At 37.2% G+C, this 13921-nt stretch overlaps 1 protein-coding gene across 1 annotated transcript; it reads left to right on the plus strand.

The window, feature by feature from the left end:
- The first annotated feature begins 11817 nt into the window (after positions 1 to 11817).
- LOC149251487 (protein LYK5-like) lies at positions 11818 to 12195 on the plus strand. Its single transcript, XM_089453903.1, has one exon. It carries the CDS (start codon positions 11818 to 11820, stop codon positions 12193 to 12195), a length of 378 nt encoding a protein of 125 aa, XP_089310029.1.
- Positions 12196 to 13921: the final 1726 nt, after the last annotated feature.

Consider the following 13921-nt stretch of genomic DNA (forward strand, 5'->3'; position numbering starts at 1 on the left):
ATAAAATATAAATATTTAGTAAAATAGACTTCAGTAGGATTGAAACAATGATAAGTATTCACATCATATAGCCATCTTGAAAGATGGATTATTTTAAATTAATTTCAAATTATATATTTGATTTTTTATCAACAAATAATTTATTTAATATTTAATTCACAATTTGTTTTGGTTTGATTTGTTTTGTTTTGTTTTGTTTTCGTTTTTTTTTTAGCTTTATTTATTTCTCTTTTTTGAACCTTTTTTTTTTTTTTTCCCACAGGAAAAATTGTAATCTTTCATTAACTTAGAAAAATTACATATTGTAGATGCATTTTGCATATGCTGTAAGTTCTTCTACCACATGTGGGTATAGCTATATATCTATTCTGTCTGTTCAAAAGCAAAAATCATCACGCAGGATGTTCCTTGTTGATCTGTTATATATATACATATTGCCACGCAGGGCTTCTAGTAAATGATATTATCAGCTATGTACAAAAAGTTCAAAAAGTATCATTTTTCAGATCTGTATCTCATGGGCTAGCTGCCCTGTGAGAGATCGCTTTTTAAACTATATTAATCTATTTGTTAAATTTTTAAGATTCATTTTTATTTTGAGGTTGATAAGCATTTATTATTTTTGAAATAAGATGGAAGAGAGTGATATATTCAATAGTTGATTTCATTTTGGATGGTGGAGATATATATGATAGTTGTGTCTTCTTTTAATCTTTGTAATCCAATAATTTGTTAATTATGAGATTAGAGATGTTGATATAATTTTTAGGGGAGAGATTCCCGATGAATGGTGATTCTTATCAATGTTCACCATATGTTACTAATTATTCTTAGTATGGGAGAGATGTTGTCATGTGCAAGGAAGCATTAGATCAGAAAATAAAAATTATAAAAAATAAATTTGGATCTATTAAGAAAAATAATAAAAATAATAAATCTATAATAATGACTCCTCTTGAGTTGAGGGTTGGTAAGATGACTTTCCTATATTTAAGAAAAATAATAAATCTATGACAATGCTTCCCCTTGACTTGAGGGTTGTTATGACAAGCCTCAACTAGAATGTTATTGCATAGTTTAGTACCATTGAGGGTTTGTTGGAAGAAATTATATCCAATATGAGAGTGAGCTAAAGGTGTTCCTTGTCCCATAAAATTTTTGCCATATACATTGATAAGCTGGAAAGTGTTCGGAGGATGCAAGTTGTATTGGGCTCATGCTTGTAAAAAAGCCTAAGAATAAACTCCATGAACAAAAATTGATTGCATCGATGTTGAATTCATTCATTTATACAAAAGTAAGGTAGGTACGAGTCAACTTTGTCTCAGTAACTTATTAACGGAAAAGTAAAACTATCAATTAACTAATATGGTACAAAATATTCTCGAATGATTAGTTAACATTCCTCCCTTAATTAATTTCAAGGGATATTTGACATGCCAATTAACATTATGAAATTTCAAACTTTCCACGTCCTAGTGCTTTGGTAAAAATATCTTCGATCTCCTCTAAAGTAGGAAAATGTGTAAGATGAATGGCTTTGGCCTCTACATAATGTCGAATCAAGTGATATTTGCTGCTTTGATCATGAAATTTAGGATTCTTGGCTAATTGAATTGCAAAAGAGTTGTCAATGAATAGAGGAGATGAAGTCTTTTGTTTCTTATGCAAATATTCAACTATTTTGCGAATCTAAATTATTTCTTTTGTAGTTTGAGTTGCTGCAACATACTTGACTTAAGTGGTAGAATTAATAGGAACATATTGCTTTCATTATTTGCAAGTGATAGTTGTTGATTTAAGGTTCATCAAATAACCAAAAGTCGAGAGCCCATGCTCCTTATCTCCATCAGAACTCGAATTTGAATAACCAATGTAATTGTAGTCTGAAACTTTGGAATATTTGATGCCATGTGACTGAGTGCTTTCTAAATATTTGAGCCCTCATTTTTCTTGTTGCGATCCAATGGCCTTCAAGGGTCGTAATTTTGAGTTGGTAGCGATCATTTATGCATTGAAGATGTGTAAGCACTATCTTTCTGGAAGGAGGTTTGTCCTTATGAGTGAATATAATGGACTGAGGTACTTATTTTATCAACCTAATCTAAATTCCAGTGAAGCTAGATGGTTAGTTACTCTCAGTGATTTTGACTTTGAGATTAGGTACATTAAGGGAAAAGATAACAGGATTGCAAATGCTTTTAGTAGAAGAGCACAGGTGAATTACATTGCAAAAGTGAGCTCTTATGGGACAAACTTGTAGGAGCAGATCTTGCAACTAGTACATTAGGATGACAAGTACCAACATATTAAGCATATGTTACAACAACGTGATACACGTAATAGGGATGAGAAGTATCATCTTAGATGGCTTGGTAAAATTCAGAAAAAAGATTTATGTGTCGGATGATGGCGAGATTAAGAATCTTATCTTGAGGAATTTCATATTAAGTTGTATTCAAGTCATCCGAGATATCAAAATACATTGACAACAATTTAGAAATTCTATCATGGGCCGAACTTGAAGAAATAGGTGGTTGAGTTTGCTGCGAGATGTTTGGATTTCCAGCAGGTAAATGTAGAGTGTAAGAATCCAGGTGATTTATTGCAGCCAATTATGATTCCATAATCGAAATGGGAGGTCACTTCCATGGATTTCATTACAGGTTTTCTGAGGACATTAAAGCAACATAATTCCATCATGGTTATGATTGACAAGATAAGTAAGGTATCTCACTTCATTTCAATTAATTCTAGGAATTCAGCAAGTGAGGTAGCTCATATTTTCATGAGGGAGATAATGAGATTTCATGGTGTTCCTAAGAAGATTTTATTTTATAGAGATGCCAATTTCACTTCCAAGTTTCGGAAGGAGTTGTTTCCAGGCCTGGGGATAGAGTTAACCTTTATAACAAATTATCATTCATAGATAGATGGATAGACATAGAGGGTTTATAGGATTCTTGAGGACATGTTGAGGATGTATGTTATGCATAAACATAAGAAGTGGGAAGAGTATATTCCACTAGTATAGTTTTCTTATAACAATGGATATCAACAGTCCTTGAGGATGAGTCCATTTGAGACAATTTATGGATAGAGTTGTAATACTCATATCAGTTGGAGTGATTAAGTGAACAAGGTACGGATTGGAACGGACATGTTAGAAAAAATGGAACAAGAAATACAAGTTATCAAGAAGAATCTAAATGCAGCATAGGATAAGTAGAAGAGTTATGTAGATCAACTAATCGAAATTGGGATTAGGGGCAAAAATTTGCTCAAAAATCAAAGTGCTCAGAATCACTCAAAGCTTGAATGACCACTTCTCAGCGATATGATCCCAACGTAGCTTGTTTCACTCAAAACAGAGCTCGTATGAGAAAGATAGAGACTTTTGTCCGCTTTCACAAACAGAGAAAATTTTGGGTACAGGGCTGATTGGAATGTTGACTACGCATCCGTATAGCCTAGTGAACGAAAATAATATTCCAAGGAATATTCCCAAAATATTCCCATAGGTGGCTCTATCAAGTTGTGACAAACATCAACATGTAGTTGGTCAAAGGAATTTGTGAGGACCAATGAAAGGCTGACACGTGACAAGCCTAGGGGCCGCCACGCGCCCTCTCAAAGGTCATGTAAAAATATTTGGAAGGTCAGTGGAGTCGAACCACGACCTCACCCACACAAGCACCATGCTTTACCGCTATACAAAAACTGTGTTTCTTAACCAACTATGGGCGTGATTTTCTTTTAAAGGGTTAAAATGTGGCAGTTGGGTAAAGAGTGGGCCAACCCCTACCGCATGTGACCAACACCGTAACTAGAGGTCGATGCTTATTGCTAACCATGCGCTTAATGTGATAAGTGGAGTTAATGGTAATTAAACCATCATTATCACTTAATTAAGTGCAGATTTTGTTGGCAACAGTTTTGGCAGGTCTGACAAATCCGACATTGCTCCATTTTTGGTGGGTTTAACTGTTGTCTCTACAGATTTGGTGGCGTTTTCCTAGAGAAAACTGAAGAGCCACAACTTCTTCAAAATTCGACCAATTTTGGCTAAAAAAGAGTCATTCCTAGATGATTTGGATTCTCTAAACACAATGGAATAGGTTGCAGAGGCACAAGGCACTTATGTACGTGATTTTGCTTCGTTGAAGTTTAAGAAAACCTATGGCCACCAACGGAGGAGGTCAAGCCTAGATCAACTGAAGTCCAATTGTAGAGCCTGGGTAATCATTTTTTGGGGTTTTCAGTCTTTTGAATCCAATGGAGAAGGTTGCAAATCCATTGGAGCACTGAAGGTGCATGTAATTAGAGAATTGACCAATAATCCAAAGAAGGCCTAGCCATTGGAGCAGGTCCAAGGACATGTAGCCCAAGAGGGGTGAAATCCTTTATCATATTTGTGTTATGAGTTGCTATGCTTTACTTATCTACAATTTACTTGTTATGTATGTTTTTTAAACAACTAATTAACCTCATAAATTTCTCATAAAAGGCACTCAACACTTGACACATAATTCCTCACATTTTTTGTTATTTTGAGATGATACTAAACACATTTTTTTTTAATACTGATGAGGGATCTTGCATAGAATTAACAAGTTTTCCCAACATTCAGATAAAGTTGGTATCAAAGCATTGTAAGCTCATTTTAACCCTGAGATGGTTTTCCAAGGTTAGTTAGAAAATTAGTTATTATTTTTGTATTTGTGCAAGGAGAATTTAACTGTGTGCAAATTTATGTGTGTAAGCTGAAGAAGGGAGATGGTCTGAGATGCTTCTTTGGTGAGAAACGTTTTGAAGATTTGTGAAGATTTTTGATGCATTACAAGTGTGATGGCAGCTTCAACAAGTGATGTTTCTAATCCATCTTCCTTAGCAAGACTCTTTGATTTAGAGATGTTGCAAGAGCTTATCATCATGAGAGATATGGTGCAAGAGATGAATGAAGATAGGAAGGAGAACACTATATTTGAAGAGGAGTTGATGGCCATGAAGGAGGAGAAGTAAGAGCTTCTTGAAAATATGCATGACATGGAGATTCAACTCCATGATGCCAAGGAAACCCTAGCAAAGTACGTTAATGAAAATGAGGTATGCAATTCAAGTTTATATTCAATTTCCTCTCAAAATGAATGTTTTGGTGCTTTTGACAAACACACTAGAGGAATAGGGTCCAAATATTGATGAAGATGGGATATGAAGGTAAAGCATTAGGCAAACATGGACAAGGCATAGTTGACCTAATTGTTGTTGAGGAAAGGCCTGGGTATTTGGGTCTTGGTTATGGACAACATGATGGAGAATGCTCCAAAGTCAAGGAGGCACATGAAGGCGTTCCAAGAAGGAATTTAATTACATGTTCATTACCTCAAGTTTGTGAAGTTTGTGTTCACGAGGAATGAAAAGCTTTTATACCCACTTTGCAAGAAGATGCTCATAAGTGTGCAACTAGTGGAAATGGAAAACAAGAGGATGTTGAAAGCTCTAAGGTCATTGAAACCATTGTTGGTATTCTGAAGAGAGCCACTACCTCATCAAATTCACCTCTTCAAGAAGGCAACAAAGGTGAATGTGCAAGGTATAGATCTGCCTTTAATCAAGTTTCTTTTGATTATGATAAACATGGTAAATCTTCACATAAGATTTGGAGAACATTTACATGTTCCTTTTCTGGGTTGAATAACCATATTGTTTCGAGGTGTTGGAAGATGATAGACATACACATGAAACTTTCAAAACAAAAGATACAAAAATCCAAGGTCCATTTGATGATGGAAACCATGTTCAAAAGAAGATGCAATTATTTTGCACTCATTGCCATAAGCAGGGTCTTCTTGTAGACAAATGTTGGACTTTGCATCCAACAAGTCATCCACGACATTTGAAGATGGTGGAGATAGATTTTGGCAAGAATGGAAAAGGAAATTCCATAATTGATGTGGGCCAGGATGATACACGTGATGAATTGCAGCTGAAAGAATCACCATTGAAATGGTTTGGAAATAGATGGTTAGATTTCTTAACCAATTAAGGCTTTCCATTTTTTTGGATAATTGATGCAAAATTTTCCTTATTGATGCATTTCCTTGTTATTTGGATGCATTTATTTTCTCCTGAAAGTATGTTTCATATTGCATGAGGCAAGATGTTGTAAAAGTAGAGTTATGTTGACTCACTTAGATGCAGAAAAGATGCAAATTTGCAAATACAAATTTGCATGCATGTTGCATTCTTGAACTTGCATGTTTACGCCAGGAAAGTGTTCGAAAGTGGAGTTTATTGACTCACTTTTTTGCAACCAATTTGGTCATTTCAGCTCTTCAAGTACTCATAAATACCAATGGGATTCTTGTACTTGTGAGAGTTGAGAACTATTATGCATGCATGAGATTTTGTGTGTGTGAACAATGGAATTTTTAATAGTTTCATTGTGCTTGAACATGCATGAGTGATTGACTCGTGTTGGTTGATTGCTTTGTTAACATGTATGTTGTCAACTTGAGAATGTTGATCATTTTCACATGCATGAGTGTTGACTTATGTGGTCGATTAATTGTTACATGTATGTTACATTGACTTGGAAGATTTGATTTTGTTTAAAGAAGCATGTTTTGTTGACTTGTGTTTATTCGATAGTTATACACCAAGATGTAAGAGTACATGGGGATGTCCACATGATGTAACATTTGTTTCTTTGAAAAAATAAAAGGAAGAGTTCATCAAGTTATATTCTTGCATGAGTGTTTTTCAAGTTTAATGGTGTTTCTTGTGACAAGATGTCGTAGGATTTTGGAAGGTCCACGCTTGAGCAAGAGGCCCATAATTAGCCTTCATTCTCAAATAATGACATGAGCAGCATGTGAATACTAGAAGATGATGGAATCAAGAAGAGAAAGTGGACAAAAATGCCAACAAAAATTTCACCCATTGTAGACCATTTGATGTGTTGACACCAAGAAGTGAAAGAGATGGTGGATGCGTTCTTCCAGATGTGGAATTTGGAACCCTGGAGATAAAAGAATGGTCATTTATTTTCTTGTTATTACTGATATTGTAAATCATTGTTGTATTTCACTCAGATGGGCTTAACTTGGAAAAGTGGTTTCCAAAAGAATCTTGCATCGAATGCATGTGTTGCAAAGGAGGAACATGATTCTTAGTGGGAAGGCCATCAATCAACTTTCCAAGCACCAACAGATCGCTTTGGTATAGTAGGGTGTTTAATCAGCAAGCAGCCAATAAGTGTTGGATTGGGTCAGTAGCAAAAGGAGAACACACTGCCAGAACCACCATGGCTCTCTAGATCTACAACACTTGTGCCAAAACCATGGCTCTCTAGACCTGCAACACACTGCTAGAACCACCATGGCTCTCCAGAGCTGCAACACTTGTGCCAGAACCATGGCTCTTCGGACCTGCAACACACTGCCAGAACCACCATGGCACTCCAGAGCTGCAACACTTGTGCCAGAACCATGGCTCTCCGGACCTGCTACACACTGCCAGAACCACCATGGCTCTCCAGAGCTGCAACACTTGTGCCAGAACCATGACTCTCCGGACGTGCAACACACTGCCAGAACCACCGTGGCTCTCCAGAGCTGCAACACTTGTGCCAGAACCATGGCTCTCCGGACCTGCAACACACTGCCAGAACCACCATGGCTTTCGAGAGCTGCAACACCTGTGCCAAAACCATGGCTCTCTAGACCCACAACATGCTGCGAGAACCACCATGGCTCTCCAGAGCTGCAACACTTGTGCCAGAACCATGGCTCTCCGGACCTGCAACACACTGCCAAAACCATGCTACAAATAATAAGAATCTAGTCTTACTATTTACTCAGGGTTTTTGTGTACTTAGGAGGAAGGGTGTAAATGTCGGTGCTATTAGGGTCTCCAATCACTGATTAGCATTACGGTTACAGGGGCACGGAAGGATTGTTTTGCTACAATATTTTATCTTCTGGCCAGGCAGCACTATAGGTTGCATCACTAATCATTCAATTTGTAGTTACAACTTTGATCTTTTCCATCTCGACAGTACAGTAGTTGTGTCGTTCACATTTGTTTAGTTGATAAATCCTTTGCTAAGCCAGGCTACCAGTGCCGCCAGCGGCTTATTAGTGACCACATCCAAGTATACTCCTCAAGCACAAAAAGAAAACTGATATCTTAGTTAATTTGTTAGGGTTTTTAAAATTCCTTATGTTTGAAAACTAATCGATTTTCTTGGCTTCTTATAGGCGGTTTTCACATAGCTGTTCACTTCAAGCTATTGCTGCTCAACTTCTCCAGAATTTGGTACTCACCAAGCTGGAGTTCGTAGCCTTCACAGACCCAGGTTCCAACTGCATATTTTTCTGTTGTTAGCTATGATTTTGGGTTATGGATGTTGGTTAGGGTTTTAAACCCAACCTACACATGACAGGGTAGTTGTATTTATTCTTTGTTGGATGCCTCTTTCTAAATTTAGAACTAAATTTAGGCTAGAATATATCATACCCTAGTACCTTGGTCAGAGGCTAACCCTAGTTTCCTCGAGGAGTTACTACCCAATTTGCTTTCTATTCCCCATGAACTCTCAATTTTCCCTCTTATTCATCACATGATTGGCCTTTCCTTTAATATTAAGGTTCCTCAAACAACATTTCTATTTACTTGATTCTATTTTTGTTTCCCAGATTCTATTTACCTGATTCACTATTTACCTGATTCTATTTCTATTTACCTGATTCTATTTCTATTCTATTTACCTAATTCAGTACTCTAAACATAACTTGTTTATATATAATAAACAGGAAGAAAAACATAATTATAATTAGTAGAAGTAGACATAACAAATCATAGTTTTGGGATCTTCAAAAATAAATAAGTTGAAGTAGACATAATCATAGTTTTTGGATGTTGAGAAATCTAACGAACTAAAGGAAATATGTAGGCAACATGAACAAACACAAAGTAGTTGAAGTATGAGAAGTAAATAATTGCGTATGCGGTCATGATAGATTTCACAAGTGGCCTATCAAAGCGTGAACAGAAGGATGGTTCAAACAAACCAAAGCTCTGAATTCATTGCAATACTAATAATGTCAAATATCTGAATTCATTGCAATAATAATAATGTCAAAGCTCTGAATTCATTGCAATAATAATAAGCCATAGGTATAAAGCATTATATATATATGATTAGAAAATTCCAATATGCAGAAAGAACTGGTCTCCACTCTAATTAAAACATCATGTGCACCTTCAATTCAGGTGAGCTTTTTCGGAGCAGTGCATTATTATTTACAGTTTTACTTCATGAGTCCGGAGAACTTCAAATATGAATAAACATAACGATTTACAGTTACATTATTAATGATGGCCACCTCAGACAAAAGAAAGAATTAAGCACTATTAGCGTGCACAATTGAATTTAACCAACCAATTCCAATTCGGCCCGTTTCATTTTGTTTGAAAAGACTATACAGGAACATTTCATCGTTGAAAAAAGCATTCTAAAGAACGGGGCTGGGGCCGCCGATGGAGCCTGTTGATTCTTTTACTATGGAGGCGTCGCTGATGGAGTCTGTTCATTCTTTTACTATGGCTATGGAGGCGCCGCTGATGGAGTATGTTGATTTGTTTACTATGGAGGCTCCCGCGGGACAAGCCAATTCTCCAATATAGCACGGTCGGCTCTTCGTGATCTCTTGTAGACCAACAATAATGTCACGAACACCAGTACTATGAGTAGTACTAGAGCGAGTGACACACTAATGACTACTGTCTGGAATTTGAATGCATTCTTGGGGCAGGATTTTATTCCACTATTCCAGAGTCCAGAATTAAAGAAAGCCGCGGGACCAAATTTCTTGACGTCCGCGTCGTTGGCTCTTCCCGAGAAGTTATTGTAAGAAATATTCAGAAATTGCAACTTGTGGCCAGCATCAATTGTGAATGGCCCAGAGAGATTATTACAGGAAAGATCGAGATAGAGTAAGGAACTAATTCGAGCTAGAGAATCAATAGTTCCATTCAAATTACAGTGGGATAGATCCAGGTATTTAAGCCTGCTTGAATTCTTCTTTCTTGACAGCACTAGTGGTGAAGTGAAAGCAAATTATTTCCAGCCAGAGAAATCTTGGTGATGCCCTCTAAAGTGACCAGTTGAGCAAGTACCTTGTTACCCATAATCTTGTTGTCGGATAGGTTGAAAACCCTAAGTTCTCGAAAGCTTGCAAGATTCAGCGTGTTGTCGAATGTACGGAATTTGTTATAAAACGCATTCTTCGTGTGTAACGCTGAGAATCTTGGAAACACGTTGAAGTTGAGGGTTCCTCCCAATGCATTGCACGCCAAATTTAGGGATGTAAAGCGTTGTCATCTTCCATAGGTCCTCTCCTAAACGCCCCGAGAGAGTTGTGTGAGAGGTCGAGCGTTTTAAGATGGGATAATTTAGAGAGCACCCTCCAGTTCACCACTCCTGACAGCTTCCGCGAATTTAATTTAATTTCTCGACACTACTTTCACACCTCCTCGCGCTCCCGCAAACGTCCTAGACATTCAATCCTGACACACTCTGAAAAGCCATTTGGATGATGTCAATGTCCGAATCTTTGGGCGAGAGATTGAATTCAGAGTCCATTTTTATGATTTGGATGTCGGAATCGTTGGCCGAAGCGTGTCCAAGAAGATTAGACAAGAGAATCATCAGTAACAGCCAAAGTGCAAAACTTTCAATTTCCATTGAATATTGCAAAACGTTAAAGACAACCGTTTCTTAGCTTTCGGATGTAAAGGCTGTTCTGCAAACAGGATCAACATGAGCAGGATTATTTATTTATTTATGTGCAATTAAAGAAAGATGCTGACAAAAAATAATGGTGCCTGTGCCTACCTCACTATTCTTTCTCACAAACAGGATTATTAAAACAGGCACAGGAACAATAGTATTCTTCTCGCAAACAGGATTGTACAGGCACAGGACGTTTATTAAAACAGGAACGAAAATTTGAGTCCGCGCTTAGGGTTCTGCCAATGCCAATACTGTCATCAAAATCAAAATAACTGATATTTCCAATATTGTCATCAAGTAATAACTGATATCTCCTAACTTCCCTCCCTTTTTAACATATTTCAGCTTCAGCTAGCTAGCCGTTCCAATTGTGGGCCCCCCACCAACGTTTAACATATTTCAGCCCCAACCAGCGAGCCGTTCCAATTGTCCACCGGCCACCAACGTCTAGTCAACCTCATTGTGGATGGTCAAACTAACTTATTTTACTAACATTTAATATCTATAAAATTTCATGGAGTAGTGTAACAAGGCGGAGGAATTGTCCGATTTCCGTCGCCGCCCGGAAAAACGCCCGACTCCGGCCACCGGAAATTCCTTCGCCCTCCGCCACCCTCCGCGCGCTCCGCCTAGCTCCGCCACCCTCCATATTAAAGTCGACGTCTGACAGGAATCGGTGGAGGTAGGATTTGCAGAGTGCCCACTTCTCGAGGTCACGCGACCCTCGCAAAGCTCGATATCGCCAGAGGAAAGAAGTTCCTGCAAATCGATTCACTCAAGAAATCACTAAGCAAGATCGTCCATGCCTGCATTTCCCACAAAGAGTTATGTACCACAACACCAATATCAAGTACGTCCATAATTACATAAAGTCCAACAGCATTCTCATCACGGAGCCTGGTTACAGAGCGCGAATCTGCCATTTGGGCACCTCTTATCTCGCCGGGGTATATGACACAGAAGGGGTCGGGGTTTTGCCTCAACGTTCTAGCATGAAGATAACCAGAACACAGGGCTACATGGCGCCGGAATACATCAACAGCGGCATTGTGTCACATAAAGCGGATGTGTTTGCCTTGGGTGTTGTGTTGCTGGAGCTCCTTTCTGGGCACGAACCGATAAGGTATGTGGCGGATGAGAGCGGTCGCGGTATTAGGAGAATAGGGCTTATACAGAGCCTGAATATTGTTATTTCAGAGGCCGGCGATAATTTTGTAGGGAGGCTGAGGAGATGGATGGATCCTCGGCTCAGGGGCTCCTTTCCTATAGATTGCGCGAAGAGGGTAGCGAGGCTTGCCGCTTCCTGTGTGGATCCGTACACCGGAAAGAGGCCTGATACAAGATATGTTGTAGGGGAGCTGTCCAGAGTTGTTTATCATGTCCGACCAATGGTCTGAGCGAATGAATGCCAATAAAACATGTGTCAGTGGCACCTTCAAGGGCAGATGGAGTCATCTGCGTTTCATAAATATTCCAGAGTAAACAGGATTGGATTATATTGGTGTGTATTGCTTTGAACATTGTTGTACTGCAGAAGGGAGAGAAAAAACCACGGTGGTTTGGATTATATTGGTTTGTATTGATTTGAACATTGCTGTACAACAAAAGGGAGAGAAAAAACCATGGGATATAATGATCCGAAGGCTTTCTGTAAATATGGTTTGGATGGGTCATTTCGATGGATTATAAGAAAAATATTCAAGTGTTTCAGATCTTTTATGAGCACCACTTTGAAGCCTGGCCAAAGCTTAAAACTGTTGAGATGAGATCTACCAAAGAAATGTTTAAGTGCAAGTTTTTTTTTTCTGGAATGTATGATTCTCATGCCTCCTTCAATTTTTTTGGACCTATGAGGCAAATTGTATTCTTGGTCAAGAAAGTAATAAACTTCAAAATACAGACAATACTTTGTTTGATCTTTGGATTTGTATTTTCTGATGCATGTATTTATATTTATTTGCTTCAGTTGAATTCCTAGAGTTTTAGCTTTCCAGGTTTAAAAGAAGTGTTCATGTAGATGTGCCTTTGTGTTGATACTGCCATGGATTTTGCATCTTTTCAGTAGGAAATTGAGAACGGTTTGCATATTTTTTATTAATTGAATCTCTCTTTAATATGACTTTTCTTATTTTTATTAATTGAATCTCTATGTAATATATAGCAAATTGCTAATGAATCTCTCTTTAATATAGCTTTTCTTATTTTTATTAATTGAATCTATATGTAATATATAGCGACTTTCTTATGAAAGTGGAAAACGAAGATTCCCATTTAAAGAGAGCCATACTTGGATGGGAAAACTCTCGCAATGATGTCTCAAATATTTTGTGTAAATATAAGAGAATATATTCCAAAACACTGGGATTGCTTGGATTCATGGCAAGCAATACCATTAAACACTGATTAATCATGTTAAATCCAACGGATGGATGTTTGAAAAGAATAACTCTCGCAATGATGTCTCAAATATTCTGTGTAAATATAAGAGAATATATTCCAAAACACTGGGATTGCTTGGATTCATGGCAAGCAATATCATTAAACACTGATTAATCACGTTAAATCCGACGGATGGATGTTTGAAAAGAATGGCAGAATCCGACGGGTGGATGTTTGAAAAGAATGACAACGGGAGAATCTTTTTTTTCAAAGTTTTTAAATTTGAAAAATTATCATATTTTTCTGGATTTTATACTACATTACATATAATGTGATGATGTTTATTATATAAATAATGTTTTAATTGATGAGAAAGAAAGTTTTTAAATGGTTTTTAATTAAATATTAAACGTAAAGTTTGTAGTTACAAAAATTTATTTTAATGTGATATGTAATTATGATTTTTTTTAAATCATTAATAATTTTATTAATAAAAAAAATTACAATATAACAAATTAAATTCAATCATATTATTCTTTTTTTTGGTATCTCAAGTCGCTTGACACATCACTATCAATAAACCTCTGGTGGTCTAGGACTTGTCCTCCTTTGTAAATTGGTTCACAAACAAAGGCATTTGAACCTTGGATCTGCTTGCCTAACACATAACTACTAGTAAACCTCTGGGGTCTACCACCTGTTTTCCTCTCCATAAACTGAGTCACAACTAAATGTTTGGGGTCT

Source organism: Pinus tabuliformis, chromosome 7, assembly GCF_031772625.1.
Source record: "Pinus tabuliformis cultivar Carrire ecotype Pingquan chromosome 7, CPIR1, whole genome shotgun sequence".
NCBI lineage: Eukaryota > Viridiplantae > Streptophyta > Pinopsida > Pinales > Pinaceae > Pinus > Pinus tabuliformis.